This window comes from Lonchura striata, chromosome 36 (genome assembly GCF_050655825.1).
Source record: "Lonchura striata isolate lonStrDom1 chromosome 36, ASM5065582v1, whole genome shotgun sequence".
NCBI classification, from domain to species: Eukaryota; Metazoa; Chordata; class Aves; order Passeriformes; family Estrildidae; genus Lonchura; species Lonchura striata.
Genome location: NC_140738.1, coordinates 5150708 through 5173334, shown reverse-complemented (window position 1 = coordinate 5173334; position 22627 = coordinate 5150708). Strand labels below are relative to the sequence as shown.

Genomic DNA, 22627 nt, shown 5'->3' with positions numbered 1-22627 from the left:
AACCTGAGAAGTTTGTGCCTCTGTGCGTCTTTCTATAGATCTTCTGTCTTTCTGATGTTCTCTATTTCTCCTCTTTCTAATCCTAATTACTTGGAACTATTTTGGGTAATTTAGCGTATTAAGGATTAAAGGTTTTTAGGTTAAATCGACTAAGTTATGATAAGAGTTTTATGTTGAAGTGGATGTTGTATTAAACCCTTTGCCGAAGTCCCTTGATTGTCTATATTTTGCCAGAAAAAATTTGTGTTATTTTGGCCTCTTAGCTCTGTTGGTTGGAGCATGGTGCTGGTATCACTGGGGCTGTGGGTTCAATCCCTGTGTGGGCAATTCACTTAAGACCTGGACTTGATGATCCTTGTGGGTCCCTTCCTACCAAGAATATTCTTTGCATCTGGCTATTGTGAGAATATCTGGTTGGTGTTTCTCCTGTGCACCAAACTCAAGTAAAAGAATCTTTGGTGACCCCCAGCATTTCAGTGTTCTGGGGTGTTCCAGCCCTGTAGACTCACAATGGCCTCTTGTTTCCATGAGGCCCCACAGTGTCACCCTGGCCCCTTTGATCCATGGGCCCCAACAGTGTCACAATGATCCCCTTGGTTCCACAACTTCCCACAGTGTCACACTGGCCCCTTGGTTCCATGAGGATCTGCAGGGTCACACAGGTTTGTGACATTTGTCCTTGCTGCCCCTCACATCCCCCTGCCCCACAAACAGCCCTGAGCCACCCGTGAGGGACAGGCCCTGCTGTGCCAGGCTGGGCTCAGGGCTTGGCCTTTCTGCTTCCCCCAGCCAGCCCAGGCCTTGCTCAGCATTGCAGTTCCCTGCTCTGAGCCTTTGGATCCCTGCAATCCTGGCCTCAAGGATCTGCTCTCACCAGTCCCTGGGAGCCTTTGGCAGTCCCTGTCCTCAGTGGGGCCCCGTGATGCTCCAAGGGACTTGGACTTTTGCTTCTGACTCCTTGAGCAGATTTTTCAGTCTTCTCTCAGTGCCTGAGTCTCCTGGACTCAGCTGAAGATCCATTGTAGGGCTCATTAAAGTACACAAAACCCTCATTGGGGCGGGCTTCCTCTTCCTGCAATTCTCTACAAGTTTTCAGGCCCTGTACAGCAGATTGGAGTCAGTTTAAAGATCCTTTAAGAAGAGAGTTTTAATAAAACATTAATTATTTATTTTAACAGAGCATTTTTTATTTTCCAGTTCAGAGAAGAGCTGATGGAAGTGATCTTGATGCTCACTGTCTCCTTAGGAGGTCTGGGCATGTAGAAGAATGAGCCCCTTGAGGGATGACCCTGTTTGGACAAGCTGCTCCTCACCCCCAGCCTCACCATGTCTGACATTGCCCACCTGGCACTGACATCCCTGTGCCCTGCAACAGAACCTTGTCCCTGAGCTCTGCAGCTCCATGTCCCAGCCCATTGCACCGTGTCCCACCTGCTCTCCTCAGGGCTCTGCCTGCACACAGGCCCAGGAGAAGTTTTCCTGTTGGGGAAAGAAAGAATGGAAAAGCCTGAGCAGGTTTCCTAAACAACAAACCCCACTCAGGAACCACCTGCTCAGTACAGGCTGCCTGGAATGGTGTCACCTTTCTACAAGGCACAGTGTGACCAGAAATGACCTCTGGAATCAGAATTCTCTGAGTCTCCCAGCTGAATTTTCTGTCTCTGTCCTTTCCCTGGATCTCTGTTGCAGATGGAAGCTGCTGGTGCCATCCTCACCTTTAAACTCTCTTTGGAATGCAAACAGATGTTCCCAGCTGTGTTAAGCAGGATTTGCTCAATGTTTTTATAAATCTTTTGTGTTCCCCATGGAACGAAGGGGCCATTTTGGCACTGAGAGGGTGACGTGGAAGCAAGGAGTCAATGGTGACCCTGGGGTCCCATGGAACCAAGGGGCCCTGGTGACACAGCAGGGCCACGTGGATCCAGTGGTCCATTGTGATACTGTGGATCCAAGGAGACCATGGAGACACCCCCAGAACCTCATGGAACCAAGGAGTCCATGGTGACCCAGCGGGGCTGCATGGAGCCAATGGTCCATGGTGACACTGCCCATCCAAGGAGGCCATTTGGACACTGTGGAAGCTCATGGAGCGAGGTGGCCATTGTGACACTGAAGAACTTCATGACACCAAATATCCATGGGGACACAGCAGGGTATCATGGAACCCAGGAACTGCTGTTGGCAGTGTGGAAACTCCTGGAACCAGGGGCTGTTGCGGCACTGCAGAACCAACACAGCTGCTGCACTTTGTCCCCTTCCCTGCACAGCTCCTTGGGAGGCACGGCAGGAGCAGCACCCTGAGAGCCTCGGGAATGCCCCTCTGGGATCCATGGCACACACTCCCAGGGCTGGAATTCCAGTTCCCAGCCAGGAAAAGATGTCCCTGCCCTTGAAGGAAAAGCTCTTATGAAAGAGCCAAAAACCAAGTAGAGCAGGATCCTACAGTGACATTTCACTGCCAGCCATCATAACTTCACCCATGATTGTCGTAGCTCATGGATTGGGAATGAAATCAGGGCAGGGTCTTTGGTGGGAGCTGCCCTGGGTCAAGGGAGACACTGAGAGAGAAACAGAGCAGGCAAAGGAAGGCAGAAGGGAAAGGAGGTGTTTTGGTTTGGAATGACAGGTGTCTGCTAAGGAAGGCAAGAGCCTCCCCTGCAATGAAATAATGTAGGCTCTTTCTTTCTGAATTGTTATAAATTTGAAATTAAGGGGGGCTCTCAGGTAAAAATATGGGAGCAGGAATAACAGTTTTTTATTAGGGAAGAAGATGAAAATATGAACAATGCAGCGAACCAGAACAACACTGAGAGAGCCAGAATAAAACCTGACACTCTGTTGAGCAGGCTGTTGGTCGCAGTCCAATTGGAATTGTGTCTGCAGTCCTACAGGAGTGTCAGCTGTGCTTCTGTTAGAGAAGTGATCGTATAGGAAAGGGTGTCTTCCTCTGAAGAGGAAGAGGCAGCTGTTCCTCTGAGAAATCCAGCCCAGAAAAGCTGTGTCGGTGGGCCAGAATCTTAAGACTAGATGCAGGTAGGAATGCTTGGCCCCTCCCTCTGAGCTGAACATCTCACAATGGGGTGTTACAGTTCTTATCAGTCATGCAGTGACATTCAATAGCCCATTATCAGCAGATGTCTCCCCTGAGGGAGGATTGATTGTGGAAGAGATAAGGAAAAACTGCCCACTTAACACAGGACAACTGCCATACAGATGGCAAATAGAACACATCTTGCTTTTCAGTCTGGGACAGGAGGTCACAAACAAAATCAGCTGAGAAGGCGGCACTCTGAAAATCAAATCAGAACTGACAGAAAATGAATGGGACAGAAATCAATAATTCTGATAGTTTTATTTATTATCAAAATAAATCACACCCAGCCAGCCCACACAATCCTGACCCCACAACCTCAAATTTGGATCTAACTTCTCCCAATCACCTTTCCAACCCCATCTCATCCTGGAGGCTGAGGAATTGAGCAATTTTGGCATGGGACTGATCTGGGAACCAGCCGTTTTGAGGTACGATTGAGTCACTTTGAGGTGACAGACCAATCCACTTTGGGTTTTGGAGTGCAAAGATATGGAGAATACTACCAGATATCCCCCAAGAAGCCACAAATCCTCCAGAATATGTTCCCAAACAGTAAATTCCACCTCAAATACCTCTTAAATAGTGGGACTTCTGACATCTCTGGTCAATACTCTTTTTAGGCATTTTTCAGGTGTTTTTAAGTGATAAAGACAAATCAGAAGTAAATTAGGGCCACCAGAGACCCCTTGAGCATCCCCTGGACACTGGACAAAACAAACTCAGCAGAAATCAAATTTAATCCTACATAAAATGCCTTTGCTCTTCTCACAAGTCATTTCTGATGGAAACACAAATAAATCCCAAACATTAATAGACCAACAACAGAAGCAATTCTCTGGCAATTCCAAAATTCATCAGTTCCAGCACAGCTCCAACTCAGATGCTGGCAGGTTCCAAAAAAAAAAAAAAACCATGGAAATTTGGCCCAATACAGATTATTAAAAGGAAGGGAAAGGTCTGGGTGGCTGTCACAAAGGTGACAGGGACCAAGAAAATAATGATTCTCCTCCCAAGCCCGTGAATTCAGGAGTTATTTGGGAATTTAGCTACATGAGCTGGGCTTCTTGTAGGATTTAAGTAGCCTTGTGTTCCTCACTTTGGGGTGAATGATCCTTGTCAGTCTTGCTGGTATCATTTGGTCCCTTTCCTCCAGTGATTTTAACAAACTTTTTAGAAAAGGACAACAAAATATTTTCTTTACACTGGCCACCCACAACAGCCATTTTCCTAATAAGTTCTCCCAAAAGTCACTCAGAGGAAGCTGCATCCAAGTTTCCAAGAGTTCCTCCAGGAAGAGCCACAAACTCCTCAGAGGAGAGAACCATGCTGTTGTCAAAGGCACTTGGGGTCAGAAAACAGTGCCCTGAACTCACTATGCAAAATAATGTTGCAATCTGGTTAACAAAATTGTTAGAGAGATGCCTCTGCCCAAATTAATGAGCTCAGGAGACCAAATCCAAAGTGGATTTTATTGATCAGTAAATGTGAGGTAGAGAAAGATGCAAAGAAAGAGAAAAGGGGAGAGAGCAAGGGAGTGACAGGGACAGAGATCTCCCCTGGGGAAGGGCAAGTGTGTTATTGTCTCCTGTGTGCATGGCCTTCCCAGGGTGGGGTTTTACACCTGAGCCAGTTTGGGTAAGGGGGGTGGTGTTCACCCCCCACCCCAAGCAGGGATTGCCTCACTGTTTCAGGTTACAGTGTCAGATGTAACCAAAAGTGCTTTCAGTCCCCATCTCCATAAACTGTAATCAACAGGTGGGGCAGTGTTCTTTATCTCTTCCATGGCTCAGCCCTGATAACGCCCTCCAGGGGCCATCTTCTGTTAATGGGCCATTGAGTGTCACTGCAGGACTGATAAAATTACATCATCCCATTGTGGGATGCTCCGCCCAGGGGGAGGAACCAAGCATTCTTACCTGGATATAATCTCACCATTTGCAACACCACAACCACATTGCCTACTGGATTCCCAGAGGACAAGAGCTCCATAACCACGAGTGGACCTTCAGAGCAAGACCAGACCCTTCTACAGGATCACTGCTTTGACAGAATCATGTTCATCACTCGAGCCAAACTGCAGCCACCATTTCATCAGACTGCTACCACCACCCTGAGCAACGGGGTGTCAGGTTATATCCCGACTCTGTGAGTTTAAACCAGTGTTTCTGTATCATTGCTTTGATCTTAATTTTCTTATTCAATTGTCATTCTGGCTTAGGCTCTCCCTGTTTTGCCTTCAAACCAGTACAAAACTCACTGTGCTCATCCCTTGTTTTCCTCCCAAAACAGGACTTCCCATACCCAAATGTTTGCCAGTTGGAGAATGCTACGAGGAAGAGGAAGATGCCCCAGGACCCCCAGGCAGGTGGGGAGGAAGTCAGTGCCCCTTTCCCCCTCTCTCCTGCTCCATCTCCCAGCCCAGCCTGGCCCCCGGCTGCAGGACAGCCCCGCTGCCGGTGCCCTCCTGCTGGGGACGCACTGTGGGGGATCTCCTTGCCATTCCATCTGGCACGGAGGCAAATCCCATCTACTCCTTGTCCTTCCTCCCCCAGAGCAGGAGCTGAGGATGGAGAGCTGGGAGGACAAATCCCCATGGCAAAACCTTGTGGAAGAGGCCATTTTGAGTGACTCCACAGAACAGGAATCCAACAGGGAGGAAAAGCTCCAGAGATCCCAGAGGAGGAAGGTCTGCAAACCCAGCCCAGGGTGCTCTGAGAAGGAAAGACCCAGCCTGTGCCGGGAAGGTGGACAGAGCTTCAGTCAGAGCTTGGAGATGGTGGTGCCTGAGAAGCTTCATGATGGGGAGAAGCCCTACAAGTGCTCGGAGTGTGGGAAGAGCTTCAGGCAGAGCAAAACCCTGATCCGCCACCAGATGATCCACACTGGGGAATGGCCCTACAAGTGTGGGGAATGTGGGAAGGGCTTCGGTTGGAGCTCAGAACTCATCATCCACCAACGCATCCACACTGGGGAGAGGCCCTATGAGTGTCCCGAGTGTCAGAAGAGGTTTCACACCAGCTCTGATCTTTTCAAACACCAGTGCATTCACATGGATGAGAGGCCCTTCCGCTGCCCTGAATGCGGGAAGGGCTTCAAGCGTAACTCCACCCTGGTCACCCACCGGCGCATCCACACTGGGGAGAGGCCCTACAAGTGTCCCCAGTCGTGAAGAGCTTCACCCGGAGCTTTCACTTGACCCGACATCAACAGAGGCACCAGTAAGGGAAGCCCTGAGAGTGTCCCACCTGCAGGATGAGCCTTGTGAGCTGCTCCAGCTCCATCCCCCACTGCAGGACCCACATTGGGCACAGGTCTGGTGACCCACATTCCCTGTGATCCATGTTGGGAACAGACCTGGCTGCTTCTCCTTTTGGTTTGGCCCTAATTTTCCTCTGATTCATCTTTATTCTTTAAACACAGCAAAAACAGGGTTAAATTAAAGAAATTGGTCAAAAATATCTGAAGTCCCACGATTTCACAGGAGTTTGAGGGGGAATTTAGGATTTGGGGACACATTCTGTGTGAAGTGCTCCTGTTGCTAAGAGGCAGGAATTTGATCTCACCCTTCTTGTGTTGCTAACAACTCCTCCCTAGACCCAAACCCAAACTCCACCCCTGGGATACCCTATACAAACCCCAGGGCCCTGCCTTTGCCCTGTCTTTCAGGGGTAAGAAATGGATTCTGGAACCAAGACCTGTCTCATTTGATCCTGCCACCAGCAGCTCCACCCTCCCTGAACAGTCTGAACTCAACTTCTGGAGGATTTGTGGGTTCTGGGGTGATTTTGGGCAGTGTTCTCCATCTCTTTACATTTCAAAAGCCAAGAGAGATGGATCTGTCACCACAAAACCACTCAATCCCACTGAAAACAACTGAATTTTAAACTTTAAAGGCACAATCCCACCTCAAATTGCATGTTCTGACCTCAAAAAACCACAATCATATACAAAGCTCACTTGATTCCACAGCTGCCAGGGTGAGATGGAGTTGGGAGGAGATTGGGAGAAGTGGGATCTCAGTTTGGAGCGGTGTGATGGGGATTGTGTGGGGCTGGGTGGCTGGAATGTATTTGATAGCAAATAAAACTTTCAGAGTTACTGATTTCTATCCTGTTCATTTTCAGTCAATAGTGTTTGCAGAGTGGCTCCTTCTCAGCTGATTAAATTCCTATAAAAATCCCTTTTTAAAAATCATCTAAGCCAAACAATCTAAAAACTAATATCCAAATAAAACCACCCATCTGCAGCCTCTCCCCTGCCCGGCCAGTGGCTGGGTGGGGAGGGGCAGCCCCACGGCCTGACTGAGGTTGATCCAAGGGTGGAGGGGCTGGAACTGGGCTGGCTCCCTGCAGATGGAAGGGTGGAGAAATCTGGGATGTCTCCGTTCCCCCTCCAGAGTCTCTGTGGAGAGGGAGAGAAAGAGACAGCAAGAGCAGGGAGGGGAGCGGGAGGTGCCCAGCGTGGGAGCTGGAGGTCTGGGCAGAGAGCCCGGCCAGCTGGCCGGGGAATTTGGACTTTTAACCCCCTCTTGGATGATGAAAGCTTTGTGAAATATTATACCTCCTTGATTTGAAAGAGAAGATAAGAGACAGTCTGGGGCCTGAGATGTAAGAAGGAGAAATTCTAGGTGAGAGGAGATGATGGAGTGGTTTTTGGCTAGACTTTCTCTTGTTAGCCATAGACTGAAACAATTTTCTCCTCCAGGAGAGAGACTGTATTTTAGGAGGATGCATGGTGAGGCAAGAGACCTGCTTCAGCAGCTGAGAAAAAACAGGAGTGGAGTGAATAGAGAAGAGCTGAGGAGTGTTGTGGTGATGCCCCCTGTCTTCAGAGAAGAAGAAGAGAAGATCTCTGTTCTTGGACCTTCAGCCCCAGGGGGAAATGGGGCGGGACTGCGGTCCCAAAAATGAAAAACTGAACTGTTCATTTTTTTTTTCTCTCTTGGCAAAGCATCCTTGAAAAGAAAAATCCTAAGAGCAGTCTGTCCATGGAGCAGTCTGTCCATGCATGGTGGTGAGAGCACTGTGACATGGAAAGGAGAGTGTCACACTGGCAGATTCTCTCCGGGCGGTGCCATGTGTGACATGAAAACACAAGAGGTGGCAGCTGTGTTTCTTGGGGGGTCTGTGGCACAGGAGAGACTCCTCTTCCCTCGATGGACTGAGTATTGATCCTCTGAAGGGTGGGAACCTGACTGGGGGTCCAAGTTGTGTCTCACTGTGGTTTGTTGGAACTGGGGGGAGCAAGAAGTAGTGTTTTGGAAGGTTTTAATTTTGGATTTTTTTTTTCTTGCTTTTTTCATTTTATAGTAGTAGTAGTTTAATAAAGTTTCTCCTTTATTATTGGGCCTACTCTGCTCTGTTCCTGATTGCATTTCACAGCAATCATTTGTGGGGTTGCATTTTCATGGGGACGCTGGCATTGTGCCAGTGTCAAACCATGACACAGGGGCCACCTGACAGGTCCGGCTGATCTTGGAACATTGAGGGCTGCCTCTCATCAGCCCCTGGAGAACTGGGGCTCTGTGCTTTCCTTGCTATGGAATGAACCATCCATATTTCCAGGTGTCCACAGCCAAAATTTATACTCCTCCTGAAAAATTCCCTATATGCAAGGGTTATCTCAGACAAAAGGTGCCAGGATAGACAGCTCTGGCTGGCCTTGGCATCTGGTGGTCACCTCTTATCTAAAGAAAACCTTTGAAAGCCTTTGAAAGCATTTGAGCAGGTTTGGCTGCTGGAACACCAATGAGTCTCTCATTCTCTGAAAAATTCAGATGCTCTTCTGATCCTATGTGTATTTTTTTCTCATTGTGCATTAGGTGTGAAATATAATTTTCAGCTAAAAAATCTTATTCTTATCACTCTCACAGTGTTATCTGACACAAAACACCTCATCTACATATGGATCCAGATAACCTGTATAAGCAAACCCAAGGAAGAGTCCACCAGGAATTATATGTCTCTGCTCCCATCGGTCACATCTCCTCTGGAGCTGGACATGCAGCCCCAGAACTTGGGAGGGCTCAGGGGGTCACAAGCTCAGCTCCCACACAGAGAACTTGTGGACCTTGGATGATCTTCCTGCCCCTGCCCGCTCAGCCAGGCTGAGATGGACACTGATGGTTTCTGTGCCAGGCTCTCCCAGCCCAGCCCAGCTCCCTGCCAGCTCTGCCAGCTGCCCTGAGCTCTGGGCAGCACCAAGGGCCTCTCCCCAGCACAGCCCAGCCGGCTCTGGCCCCACAGCTCTGCTCAGCCCAGGCTGCTCTGGGCACTGCCCCACGGCCTCAGCCCCTGCCAAGGGCACAGCAGCAGCTGCAGCTCAGCCAGGACTCAGCCCCACCATGGGGGAAGGGGCTTGGCCAAGGCCAAAGGAGCTCCCTGGCTGCCCTGCTCCCCTCTGCCTGAGGTGCTGAGAGCTCTGCAACCCCTCCTGCCATCCCATCTGCCCAGGCCAGCACAAGAGCCCCGGTCCTGGGGCCCTCCAGAGCTGCTCCTGCTCCAGGCCCAGGGCCCATCCCAGAGCTGGGGCAGCCACAGAGCTGTGCCCATTTCTGCTCATTGCTGCTCTGATGGGGATGGATCCTCAGCCCCTTGGAGGCTGCTGATGAATTTTACTATGCCAGAGGTCTCTTCCTTCTTGAGCTCTTCAATTCAAGGAGAAAAGCTCATAAAAATTTGTTCAAAACATCCAAACACTAAAAGACCCTGAGAATAATTTAAGCTTTCAATTCTTCTTTGGCTAGTTAGACAGATTTCAGAAATGTATTCAAATGAATATAGTATATTAAAAAAAAAGCACAGAGAATTGTTCTTTTCCTGTTTATGGATTGATATCAGCAATGTCCAATTGATATTGATGCCCAGCACCTCGTAATACAGTCTGAACAGATAAGAAAATCAACACCCTTCATGGCTGACAAGCAATCAGATTTTGTCCCCACTCCCTCCCCACCATTTCCCTCATCCCACCCCTGGCACTCAGAGCAGCTGAGGCATGGAGTCACATCCAGGGGTGTCCCCAGGGCTCAGGACTGGGGCCAGGTCAGTGAAATCTCTTTATTGCTGATCTGGATGAGGCCATTGAGGGCACCCTCAGGCAGTTCCAGGTGAGCCCAGGCTGGGTGGGAGTGTGGCTGTGCTGGAGGGCAGGAAGCTCTGCAGAGGGATCTGGACAGGCTGGAGCCATGGGCCCAGGACAATGGGATGAGGTTCAACAAGGCCAAGGGCCGGGTCCTACCCTGGGCTCACCACCACCCCAAATCCCTGGCCGTGTCTTGCCCCTGATCCCCACAGCCTGTCCTGTTTCCTTCGTCCCTGCATTGCCAGGGACTTTCTGGGACAAGGGAGCTCTGCTCTGGGGATGGAGGGAGCTCCAAGTGCCACCACTGGAATGGGAACCACAACTCATCAGGTTTGTGTCCTTTGGGGGTCAGGAACTGATGAGACTCAGAGGCACAGAAAGTTTCTCTTCATGGCCAACAGACCATGGTTGAACTATGTGCAGCATCCCAGCAGTGTCTGATGAGTGAACCATCCACAAGTGATTTCCATGCTAGAATGAATTTCTGACAAACGTGGTTCTGTGATAGATATAAACACAGTTAGGTTCTTGTATCAGGATGCTCATCCTGAAGCGGGGTCAAAACAGCTCAAACAATTCCTGATTTGCAAAGCTGTCAGTGGTGGATGGAGAAGGGAGGTCAGGCTGCTTTTCGTGCTGAGGAAATGCTGAAACCAGCCTGACTCATTTCATCTCCTCCTGGCCTGGCTGATCTCCCCTCTTTGCCCTTCCACCCATTGGCTTCTGTCTCCCACCAGCCCCCCAGTGAAGAGCCTGGCTCTGTGTTCTCCCTCCCCTCCTCGCTGGCACTGCCAGGCTGGGATGAGGAGCCCCTCAGCCTTCCCTGCTCTGGGCTGGACAAGCCCAGCTCCCTCAGCCTCTGCTCACAGCCCAAGTGCTCCAGCCCCACCTTGGAGGCCCTTCCCTAACCCTGCTCCAGCTGCCAGACATCTTTCCTGCCCTGGGGAACTCAACCCAGGCCACAGGGACCTGGGTAATCCACGTCCTTGATGTCCTGGTCACACAGCCCTGGCCCCTTGTCCTCATGTCAGGCTCTGGGGTGGATCCTGTGGAACATCCTTGGGTGGAGGGTGTGGCTCCAGGTGGACCAGGGGGATACTGGGGGACAGGGACCCTGCTGGGGATGAACAGCATTGGACTTGTTGGGAGAAACTGTGAGGGGGAGCTGGGGCAGAGTGACCAACCCAGTGACCTCACAGAGCCCTCCTGGAATGTCACACAGCCCCTCTGGGATGTCACAGAGCCCTTCTGGGATGTCACAGAGCCCCTCTGGGATGTCACACAGCCTCTCTGAGATGTCACAGACCATTCTGTAATGTCACACAGCCGGTCTCTGATGTCACAGACAACTCTGTGATGTCACAGTCTGCTCTGCAATTTCAAAGCTCTGTCCTGTGATCTCTAAGCCTGCTCTGGGATGTCACAGAGCTGGCCTATGATGTCATAACTTCTTGATGACATCACATTAACCACTCTGTGATGTCATGGACAATTCTGTCATAGATCACTCATGTGATGTCATAGCCCACTCTTTGACCTCATGTAACCAGATGATAAATTGTCTCCACCAGGTGAGCTGACACCTGGAGCTTGTTCTCCAAAACCCCAGGCCTATGGAAACCACACAATGCCCATTGTGGGACAAGGGGAACTGGAAGTTCACCAGCCTCAGTGTCCTGCCAGCTCAGCCAAGCCCACGGGAACATTGGGGTCCATGACCATCAGGGATAACCAGAGAGACCCCCAGGACAGAAGAACACATGGGTAAAGGGGAGGGGAAATATGTTAATGATTCTGGGGAAATGATTATCAGATGTGTGTTTAGTCCAGCACAATCAATGGATATGTGTGCAAAATACAGAATATGAACAGAAACTTTCCTGTACTCAGCATGCTCGGCTTTGGGAGGAGCTATCCCCCGTGCATCCCCCTGAATAAAGAATGATGCTTCTTAATGCTGCACTGGTGATAAGGAGTTTTCTGTTTTACTGAATTTTTGGTAACACTGCGCTCACGAGGAAAGCTCTGTCTCCTGCTGTTCACAAAGAGAGAAGGGCTAGTGGCAGATGTGGGGGTCGGAGGCTGCGTGGGGCACAGGGACCATTAAATAATCAAGTTTTCAATGATCTGTGACAGAAGGAGGGGCAGCAACAAAACTTCCACACTGGAATTAGGAAGGGCAGACTTTGGCCTATTTAGGATGCAGGTTTGGGGAGTAAAAAATCAGGTACTGATTTTTTTTAAGGGAAAGAGCCATTAAAAACAAAGGGGTTCAGGAAAGATGGACACATTTTGAGAAAGCTGTGGCAAACATGACGGGAGACAAGTCCATTCTATAATGTCAACAAGTCTCAGTTTATTTCAAGCACACATGTATAGTTATACCCGTTATAATGAAGCTCATGCATATTGCAAAATTTAAGCTCATCATTGGTGTATGAAAAACAGGTCAACCCCGCCTTTGGAGCTTTCTAAGCTTGCTTTGTTTTCCCTTACATTTATCTTTTTGCTGAACATTCTACTGTTGAGAACCAGCTTAGCCAAGGACATAAGATATTATTGCTACATCTGCTATTGCTGCACTGTGCAATTTTCAGCTACTGCTTCACTAACTGCACGTAGTCATGTCCTTTCTCACGAAGCCATTCTTCCACAGAACTCTCCATATTTCCCCCGTTTTTGTTTTGGACCATTAAGTTAGTTGTCCACATCTTTTGAACCATGCATTCTACCAGCTTCTGAAGACAGTTAAACAGGCAGGGCAAAATCAGCAAGAGTAGTAAAACAACAATCAAGATTCCTACTGCATACATGATAAAAGTTCTTAGCCAAGGACCGATCCCTAAACTTTTAAGCCATTCATCTATCCCTAGACCATCTTCTTCTTTTAATTGATGAAGGCCCTGTTGCAGTTCTTTAATCTTAGCATGTATTGATATAGAATGATCAGAGAGATTCATGCAACACATTCCTTCAAATTCCTCACATCCATGTCCCTGGGCTAACAACAAAAAATCAATGGCTGCTCTGTTCTGCAGTACAGCATGATTTACACTTTGTACATCCATAGCAAGCATAGATAATACCTCTGATGTTTTGTTAAGTTCATCTTTAGTCCAGCATCCCAATTGTTCAGCTAACACCATAGCCTTTTTGGCAGCTCCTCCTGGTAACAGGGTTGCCACTATAACCTGTTTTAAAGTACTCCAAAATTGAGGTTGTCCAACCTGATCACATTTTAAGTCATGCACATCACGCCTCTTCCTTGTCTTCCCTAGCCTGTCCCATTGCATTAGCAAGGATATATTAGGATGGAACAGTGCTAGTTTTCCTAGATAACAGGGTCCCCCTTGTGGTTTTACCGGAATTGCATTCCAAGCTCTATCTCCACAAATCAAAAACACACCCTTTGGCAACCTTAAGGGTTTGATTATCTTGGAACCATCACAGTTGGAATATAACTGAGATGATACCCTTTCTGAGTCCAGTGAAGAGTCCAGAGAAGCCCATTTGTTTCTTGGGTTATTTACACTCTGCAAATTCAATGAAATAAAGCTAAACCATCCTCCTGTTGAAACATTCCCTAAACTAGCATTAGCACTTCCAAAGAGATCTAATTCCTCTGGTGGAGATTGCAATGTTTCTTTAAGTGACAGTATCAACAAACATTGCCTATAGCCATCTCTTTGAGCTTCTGTGTAAGCAATATTCTTGTCTGGCCCTTTCACCTTTGCAAAATTCTTGCAAAGCGTCTGATTCTTTATCAACCCACAGAATTCCTCTGGTCTCCAGACAGGAACACCTGTTAGGCAGGTACGAAATGGATTTGTCACTCCTCCCAAGCTAAGGCATAGTGAACTTTGATTAGTCATGTTAGCCAAGGTTACCCAAATATTTTCTCTGGGCTGATTAAATTCTATTAGTCCATGACAAAGATTAGTCAAAAGAACAAAATAGATTATCCACCTTATCGCTCTCATGATTTCTTCTGCTTGGATTTTAATTTTAATGTCTGCACATATTTAATAAGCTTATCTAATTCTATGTCTGGATTTCCTACTACTGGTTTTCCTAAATAAGATCTTATAGATACCTTCACTTGCTTTTGACACCTTGTTGATAAAACTTTTGAATTTGCTTGCTTAATTAATCTATCACAAGCGTGTTCTGCTTCCCACCTATAAAAAGCTAATATCTTTTGTTCTGGTGCTTCAAATAACTGTAAAGCTATAGCAACTCCTAAGCCTGTGTCTCGTATTAAATCTCTTTGCCAAGAATCTCCTCGTTTTTGAAAGTCACAATGTTTACACCAAAAATGTCGTTTTAAAAATACTTGATCTTCCCAGTATGTTTTTCCACAACCCCCACAAACAAAAGCAATCCAACTGTTACAATTAAAATTCCCACAACTAAGACACTCAGGATTCTTTGGTCCTGGAATATGAACAGTCTGTAAAGCCTCAATAGCAGTAACAATTGCTGTAAAAGTTAACTCTGAAGGCAAAAATTGATCAATCACTGGGGAAAGTCCTCTTATCTCTTGAAGAATAGGTCCCACTGTGCGAATCAGCTTTTCTTCAATTCTCCTCTGGTCCTGATCCGTCAGGCGAGCTAAGAGACGACTCATCCAGAGCTGGTTTAGTCCACTTTGCTGGCACCCAGAGTGAACCTGTAGGGGTGGAAACACAAAGATATCCCCTTCCCCAATATAGGACTTTTGCTGGGTTCTGCCAAATACCTGTTTTAGGGTCCCTATACCTGACCCATACTTCTTTGCCCTTTTTGTTTATTTCTTTTTGTCCATAATGTACCATTGCAGGTGGTGCCTCTGAATCCCCAAATACACACAAATGATTAAGAACAAAGAGAACTTTCATTAATCTTTCCTGAACATCTCTAATCTCTCTATGTTTTTCCAGATATCTCTTCAAAGTTCCATTTGCCCTTTCTACAATTGCTTGTCCAGTGGGAGAATGTGCTATTCCTGTAATGTGCTTAATTCCCCATGATTTTAAAAATCTATTCACCCTGCCACCAATGTATGCAGGACCATTGTCTGTCTTAATCTGCTTTGGCACTCCCATTACTGCAAAACAACTACACAAATGCCTTATAACATGTAATGCTTTTTCTCCAGCTTGAGCTGTTGCCCAGATGTATTTACTATATGTATCTATAGTAACATGAACATATTTCAAGCGACCAAAACTATTTACATGAGTAACATCCATCTGCCAGAGCTCATTAGATGAAAGACCTCGTGGGTTAACTCCCCATCCCATGCCATGACCCCCATTATGATGACTACAGGTAGGACAAGCTCTCACTATAGCAGTGGCATCTGCATGGGATATTCCAAACTCCCGTTGTAACCCTTTTGTGTTCTGATGAAACATAGAATGTGCCTCCCTAGCAAGCATTTGCCCTGATAAAGGAGAAGTTTGAGTCACTGTGACGAGCTTATCTGCCCGAGCATTACCCTCTCCTAAACCAATTTCCCATTTGTGACTTCTTATATGAATGATAGCATAAGGATGTTCTCGGATTTTTACTGCCTTTTGAAGTTGTATGAACAGTTCAAATAATCTCTGATTTCGTACTTCCTTGATAGCAGCATCTTCTATTCTTTCCACAACACCAACTACATACAAGGAATCTGTAACAATATTCAAAGGCCCCTTCAGGACTGTTAGAGCCCAAACCACAGCTGCTAACTCCAAGGTCTGAAGGGTATCTGAGTCATTTGCAGTAAGAATTTCATGATTCCAGACTCCCTCCTCCTGCCACGTAATTGCTGCTGTTCTTGACCTATTCCCTGCATCTGTGTATGCCGTTATTGCACCAGGAATCGGCTCCTTTTCTCGCTGTGGCCGAACCATCCAACTCAATTTTCCAATCCACTGTAATGGAGGATTTTTAATATTTTCAGTTATGACAGCACCTCCTATTCCTAGCAGAGCTTCCTGCAGTTCTTCACTATTGACCAAATACCATTGTAAAGAATCCTTTTTCATAGGAATCTGTATTAGTTCAGGCTCTCGCCCATCAACCTGCAAAATTCTCTCACGACCCCGTTTTATCAAAGCTGCTAACAGTTCAATTTTTTGAATTAAAGTTTTTGTTTGCTGAAGTGGAGGGGATAGCCATTCCAACACCCTTATCTCTCCCGTTTTTGTTTCTAGCTGTGTTAAAGCTCCCAGCAAATGTTTTTCACCACACCATATAGTGAGATTAAGCGGGATTCCCAGTATTCGCCGATGTACACGACCCTGAACCACACAGTCTGTAATTTGCTGAAGAGTTCTTTTCTGCTGAGGATTAAGGGTCACTGGTGCTGTTGGGTCTGTGCCCTTCAATAAGGGTCTAAGAGAATCCAACAGTTCATTTGGAAGGCCCACTATAGGTTTAAGCCATTGTAAATCACCTAGTAATTTCTGAGCATCATTTAAAGTAACAATCTGTGTTTTCAGTTCTAATTTCTGAGGTGTTACCAAACTTTGAGACAATGTCCATCCCAAGTATTTCCAAGGAGAAGTTAACTGTATTTTCTCTGGGGCCACAACAAGCTGAAAACGTCCCAGCAAGTTTTGTCCATGTTTAACCTGTTGACTCGTAAATGATTTAGGCTGAGCAATCAAAATATCATCCATATAGTGATAAATGATAGCTTGTGGCCACTGTTGCCTCAATGGTTGTAATGCAGAATCTACGTAAAGTTGACATAAAGTAGGGCTGTTACGCATACCCTGAGGCAAAACCGTCCATTCAAATCTTTGATCTGGACCTTCTCTGTTCAGAGCTGGCAAAGTAAATGCAAAACGCTTTGTATCCCTGTCATGCAAAGCAATTGTGAAAAAGCAATCTTTGAGATCTATTATCAATAGAGGCCATCCTTCAGGTAACATTGCTGGATTAGGCAGACCTGGCTGTAGTGCACCCATTGGCTCCATCTGTTTATTAACCTCCCGCAAGTCATGTAGCAAGCGATATTTCCCTGACTTTTTCTTTATCACAAAGATAGGGGTATTCCAATGACTTGTAGATAATTTCAGATGCCCTTGTTGATATTGTTCAGTGACCAAGGCATGAGCATGTTGCAGACTTTCCCTTTTTAAAGGCCATTGCTTTACCCATATAGGCTCATCACTTTTCCAAATTATGGGAATCGGGAAAGTCCAAGCAATGGCTATTATCCCAAAGGGTGCTCATTTGTCAGGACAACCCCTAACTGTGTCAAAATGTCTCGCCCAATTAGGCATTGCACTGTAGGTGGTAATTGAACAACAGAAAATATTGCCTTTATGATTTTACCATCTATTGAGACAGTAAGAGATGGCGAGCGACTTGCAAGAGTTAAACCTCCAACTCCTGTTACTGCTGTAGCAGCTGGCTGTAAAGGCCAATGTGCAGGCCAACACTGTGGTGCAATAATACTTGAATCAGCACCCGTGTCCAGCAAACCTGTAAGCATGCATTTTTGTCCCTTATATTCCAACAAAACCTCTTTTCTTGGTCTGTCATTCAGATCCAAAGTTAATAGAGCCAAACCTCCTGTAGATCCAAATCCATCTCCTCCACGGCTTTTCCGTGAGGATACAGCCTTAGTAACTTGCTCTAGAGGAACCAATTGAGCAATCCTTTGTCCTTTATTAATCCGAATAGGAGGAAATGGAGTATGAACCATAATCATAATTTCACCAGTATAGTCTGCATCAATGACACCAGGCAGCACAAATAATCCAAGCATAGAGGCTGATGATCTTCCCAATAACAAAGCTCCCATTGTCCTGCCCTCTATTATAATAGGTCCATTAATTCCAGTGGGGACCTTCTGCGGCTGTGGTGTCATTAAAGTCACTTCTACTGCGGCTGCCAAGTCCATCCCGAGGCTCTCTCTTGTGGCTGGACGCAAGGTGTCCTGTTGGACAAGCTGGAGCAGCTATTTGTGTCGGAGCGCGGCTGCTCTTGTTCGCGCTGTTTCGGGCGTTTCCCGGTCTCCTCTTACAGGCAGCAATGTTATGAGTATCCGATTTGCACTTAGGACACCATATTCCAGCAGCAGAGCATTCTCGCCGAACGTGTCCTGCCCCTCCACATCGGAAACATCTCATACGACTGCCGTAAACATTTCCCTGGGTTGCTACTGACGCTTGGAGGGGTGCAAGAGCAGCTAACACTTGTGTCTGTGAAGCTTTTGCCTGCTCTTTTAATCCCTCCCCCAGATCTTTAATAGCCTCAACTAAAAATGCCTGCTGCCCCGTTGGTATAGTAGCCATCCTCTCTAATGCATCTTCTATAGTCCAATTAGCTCCTAATGTGTTTAACACACTTCTTGTAGAAGCATTACAATTTTGCAAAGCACACTGCTTCAACAATGATCCATGCATAAACTCAGGCACTCCAGCTCTCTCTATTGCTGCCGCTGCCTTATCAATAAATGCTCCAAAAGTCTCATCCCTTCCTTGTTTAATTCCCATATATGCTGGCAAACCTCCCGGGTCTTTCACCTTATCTATAGCCCTTCGAGCTAGTCGCATTGCCTCTCGACACTTCTCAGGTCCTAGCATAGCTTGTGCCTCAGTGCGAAAATATGGTCCTAAGCCCATCAATTCATCCATAGTTACTCCATGAAGAGGATCTCCAGGCTGTCTTTGTATAGCTACAGCTTCATTAACCTCTGCCTGCCAATGTGCACCAAACAAAAGCCTTTGATGTGGCGAGAAAATAAGCTTAGCAAGACTTCTACAATCTCCTGGTAGCAATATATTAGTACTCCAAACATAATCCAATATCTGCCTAGCCGGTTCACTAGTAACTCCAAATTGACTCACTGTAGCTCGCAACTGTGACAACAACTTCCAATCTAACGGTGTAATCTGAGCTGTTAACCCCCCGCCTGCCTGTTGCTGAAAAATTACAGGACAAGCCAGTTCTGTTGCTAGTTCCAAAGCCTGCCCATCTCCTTTATCCAGCTCCTCTCTTGCCAAAGTCGCCCAAACTTCCCTCCGTTCCCTGGCCAGAGCCTCCGTTAGGTCAGACTCTGTCCTAGGGTTCGGCTTACTGGCAGACAAACTTTGACGAACTGTCGATTTCTGTTCTGGGGGGGCTGGAGGAGCCGTGGGCTCACAACGTGACTCTGCTTCCGTGTCTTCAGGCACAGGTCGCAAGGGAGGTAACTCCACTGTAGACACAGCAGGTGGCATGGAAACACCAGGCAACCAATCCTCCCCGCTAAAACCTCTATTTTTCTCTAGTGCTGAAGTTCTCTGCTCGGCAGCTTTCTTTTCTGCCTGATGTTGTAATAATTCATTGTGAACTATCTTCCACCACTTTCCCAACTTTTTAGCTGTCTTATCATCATCTAAAACTTCCTCCCATAGTTTATCCCCAAACTTACGCCACTCAGACAACTCATGTACTGTATGAGGATTTACAAAGAACCCCTTAGAATACCCATATGTTAATAACCCTGGCAGATCTTTTTGCAAATCAATGCCTTTAATCTGCCTTCTCTGCAAGAATGCAGTAAATAAATCATATGCTGCTTGCCTCTCCATACCTATATTGTCAGCGCTGTTGCAGCCCTCCGAGGTCGTCGGCAGCACGTATCGGCCAGGCTTGCCTCTGCAGTCACCTGGGGCACGGTGCACTCTATTTCAATTCAGCACTTCTGCCGTCCTGGCTGCATCAGGACCCGAACCCTTTTTCATCACTCCACCGTGGTGCCTATCACGTCGATCGGGTCACCATTTTGTGGCAAACATGACGGGAGACAAGTCCATTCTATAATGTCAACAAGTCTCAGTTTATTTCAAGCACACATGTATAGTTATACCCGTTATAATGAAGCTCATGCATATTGCAAAATTTAAGCTCATCATTGGTGTATGAAAAACAGGTCAACCCCGCCTTTGGAGCTTTCTAAGCTTGCTTTGTTTTCCCTTACATTTATCTTTTTGCTGAACATTCTACTGTTGAGAACCAGCTTAGCCAAGGACATAAGATATTATTGCTACATCTGCTATTGCTGCACTGTGCAATTTTCAGCTACTGCTTCACTAACTGCACGTAGTCATGTCCTTTCTCACGAAGCCATTCTTCCACAAAACTCTCCATAGAAAGCAATCTTAACGAGGACGGAGCTCCTGTCCCAGTGTGGCAAAAGATGAGCTGGTGAGGAAAATCACTGTCCTGACTGCCCATGGAGCTTTTGTGGGAACACAGCGGAAAGCAGAGAGAGCATTAACTTTGGACAGAAGGGCAGGCAACTTAGCAAGTGTTTAAGGATGTTGTTACATCATGCAGAAAGAGAAAAGGAAAGAGGTGAAATTTCAATTAAAGATTAACCTGGCCAATTCTGTGAAAAATAATAACAAACGTGTCTATGATTAATAGCAAAACATGGTATAAGGAGAACCTCTACTCTTTATTGGATGCAGTGGAAAATAGAGTAACTAAAGATAAGGGAAAGGCTGAGGTACTTAACACCTTGTTTGATTCAATTTTCAATATAGGGAGAGATTGTCCTCAGGACAAGAGTTCTCCTGAGCTGGTAGATGGGCACAGGGAGCAGAACAGCCCCCTGTAATCCAGGAGGAAGCAGCTGCTGACCTGCTGAGCCACTCAGATGCTCACAGGTGGATGGGATGGGATGGGATCCATCCTAGGGGGATGAGGGAGCTGGTGGATGAGCTCCCCAAGCAGCTCCCCATCATTTACCATCAGTTCTGACTCACCAGGAAGGTCCCAGAGCACTGGAGGAGCCAGTGTGAGCCCATTCCCAAGAAGGGCTGGAAGGAGGATCTGGGGAGCTCCAGGCCTGTCAGCCTGACCTCGGTGCCCGGCAAGGTTATGGAACAGATCACCTTGAGAGCCACCACAGGGCACCCACAGGATGGCCGAGGGGTCAGAACCAGCCAGTGTGGATTTAAGAGGGGCAGATCCTGCCTGAGCAACCTGATCTCCTTTTATAACCAGGTGACCCACCTGTGGGTGTGGGAAAGGTTGTGGATGTGTCCATCTGGACTTCAGCAAAGCCTTGGAAACTGTCTATGACAGCATTCCCTGGAATAGCTGCAGTCCATGGCTTGGGCAGGTTCCCTCCTGGCTGGGAGATGGAAGAGCTGGCTGGAGCTGGGCCCAGAGAGGGGTGGGGATGGTGCTGCACCCAGCTGGTGTCCAGTCCCTGGTGCTGTCCCCAGGGATCTGTGTTGGGCCCAGCCCTGTTTAACATCTTCACTGATGATCTGGGGGAGGGGATCGAGCCCACCATCCCCAAATTTGGAGGTGAAACCAAGCTGGGTGTGAGTGTGGATCTGCTGGAGGGCAGGACAAGAAGACACAGCCTCCAGCTGCACCAGGGTAGGTTTAGGCTGGACAAGAGGAAGACATTCTTCACAGAAAGGGTGAGTGGGCATTGGAATGGGCAAGCCAGGGGGGAGGTGGCAGAGTCACTGTCCCTCTCCAGTGGCACTCAGTGGCATGGTCTGGGTGACAAGGTGGTATTAGGGCATTGGTTGGACTTGATGATCCCAAAGGTCTTTTCCAGCCTATTTGATTCTGTCATTCTGGGATGATTGGGACACTCTGGGGCCATTGTGACCCTGCATGGCCTCGTGGAACTAAGAGGACCATGGTGACACTGTGCAGCCCCATAGAACAAGGGCTCCATTGTCGTGCTCTGGGGCCCAATGGAACCAGGGAGTCCCCGTGACACTGGGTCCTGGTGGAACCACAGAGGCCATGATGACACTGCGGGGCCTCGTGTGACCGAGGGGTTTCACCACTGTGACACTGCCAAACCAAGGAGAGCATTGGGAGAGTCCAGGGCCCAGTGGAACCAAGGGGCTGTTCTGACACTGCGGGGCCTCATGGAACCAAGGGGACATTGTGACACTGCAGGACCTTGTGTAACCAAGGGGCCACTGTGACACTCTGGGGCCTCAGGGAATCTGGAAGGCCCTTGTGACACTGTGTGGCCGTGTGGAAACAAGGAGTCCATTGTGACACTGAGGGGACTTGTGGAAGCACAGAGAGCATTGTGACAGTGTGGGACCTCATGTGACCATGGGGCCTTTGTGACACCCTGGGGCCCAATGGGACCAAGGGGCCAATGTGAAACTGCGGCACCAAGGAGAACATTGTGACACTGTGAAGCCCCATGGAACCAAAGAGTCCATAGTCACATTTTGGGGCCCATGGAACCAAGGAGACCAGTGTGACAGTGCAGGGCCTGGTGCAACAAAGGGACATTGTGACACTGAGGGGCCCCTTGAAACCAAGGACATCTTTGCAGATGACACCAAGCTGGATGTGAGTGTTGATCTGCTGGAGGGCAGGAGGGATCTGCTCAGGGCCCTGGACAGGCTGGATCCAGGGCCCAAATCCAACAAGGTGAGGTTTAACAAGTCCAAGTGCCGGGTCCTGCACTTTGGCCACAACAACCCCTGC

The 22627-nt window shown here is 47.7% G+C and overlaps 1 protein-coding gene across 1 annotated transcript in view; it reads left to right on the top strand.

Annotated features, from left to right (window-relative positions):
- Positions 1-22627, top strand: part of LOC144248803 (uncharacterized) — a 1234558-nt gene that overhangs the window by 375947 nt on the left and 835984 nt on the right. Inside the window, 1 exon segment of the mRNA XM_085565667.1 lies at positions 5887-6232. Coding sequence (XP_085421793.1) covers positions 5887-6232 — 346 coding nt within the window.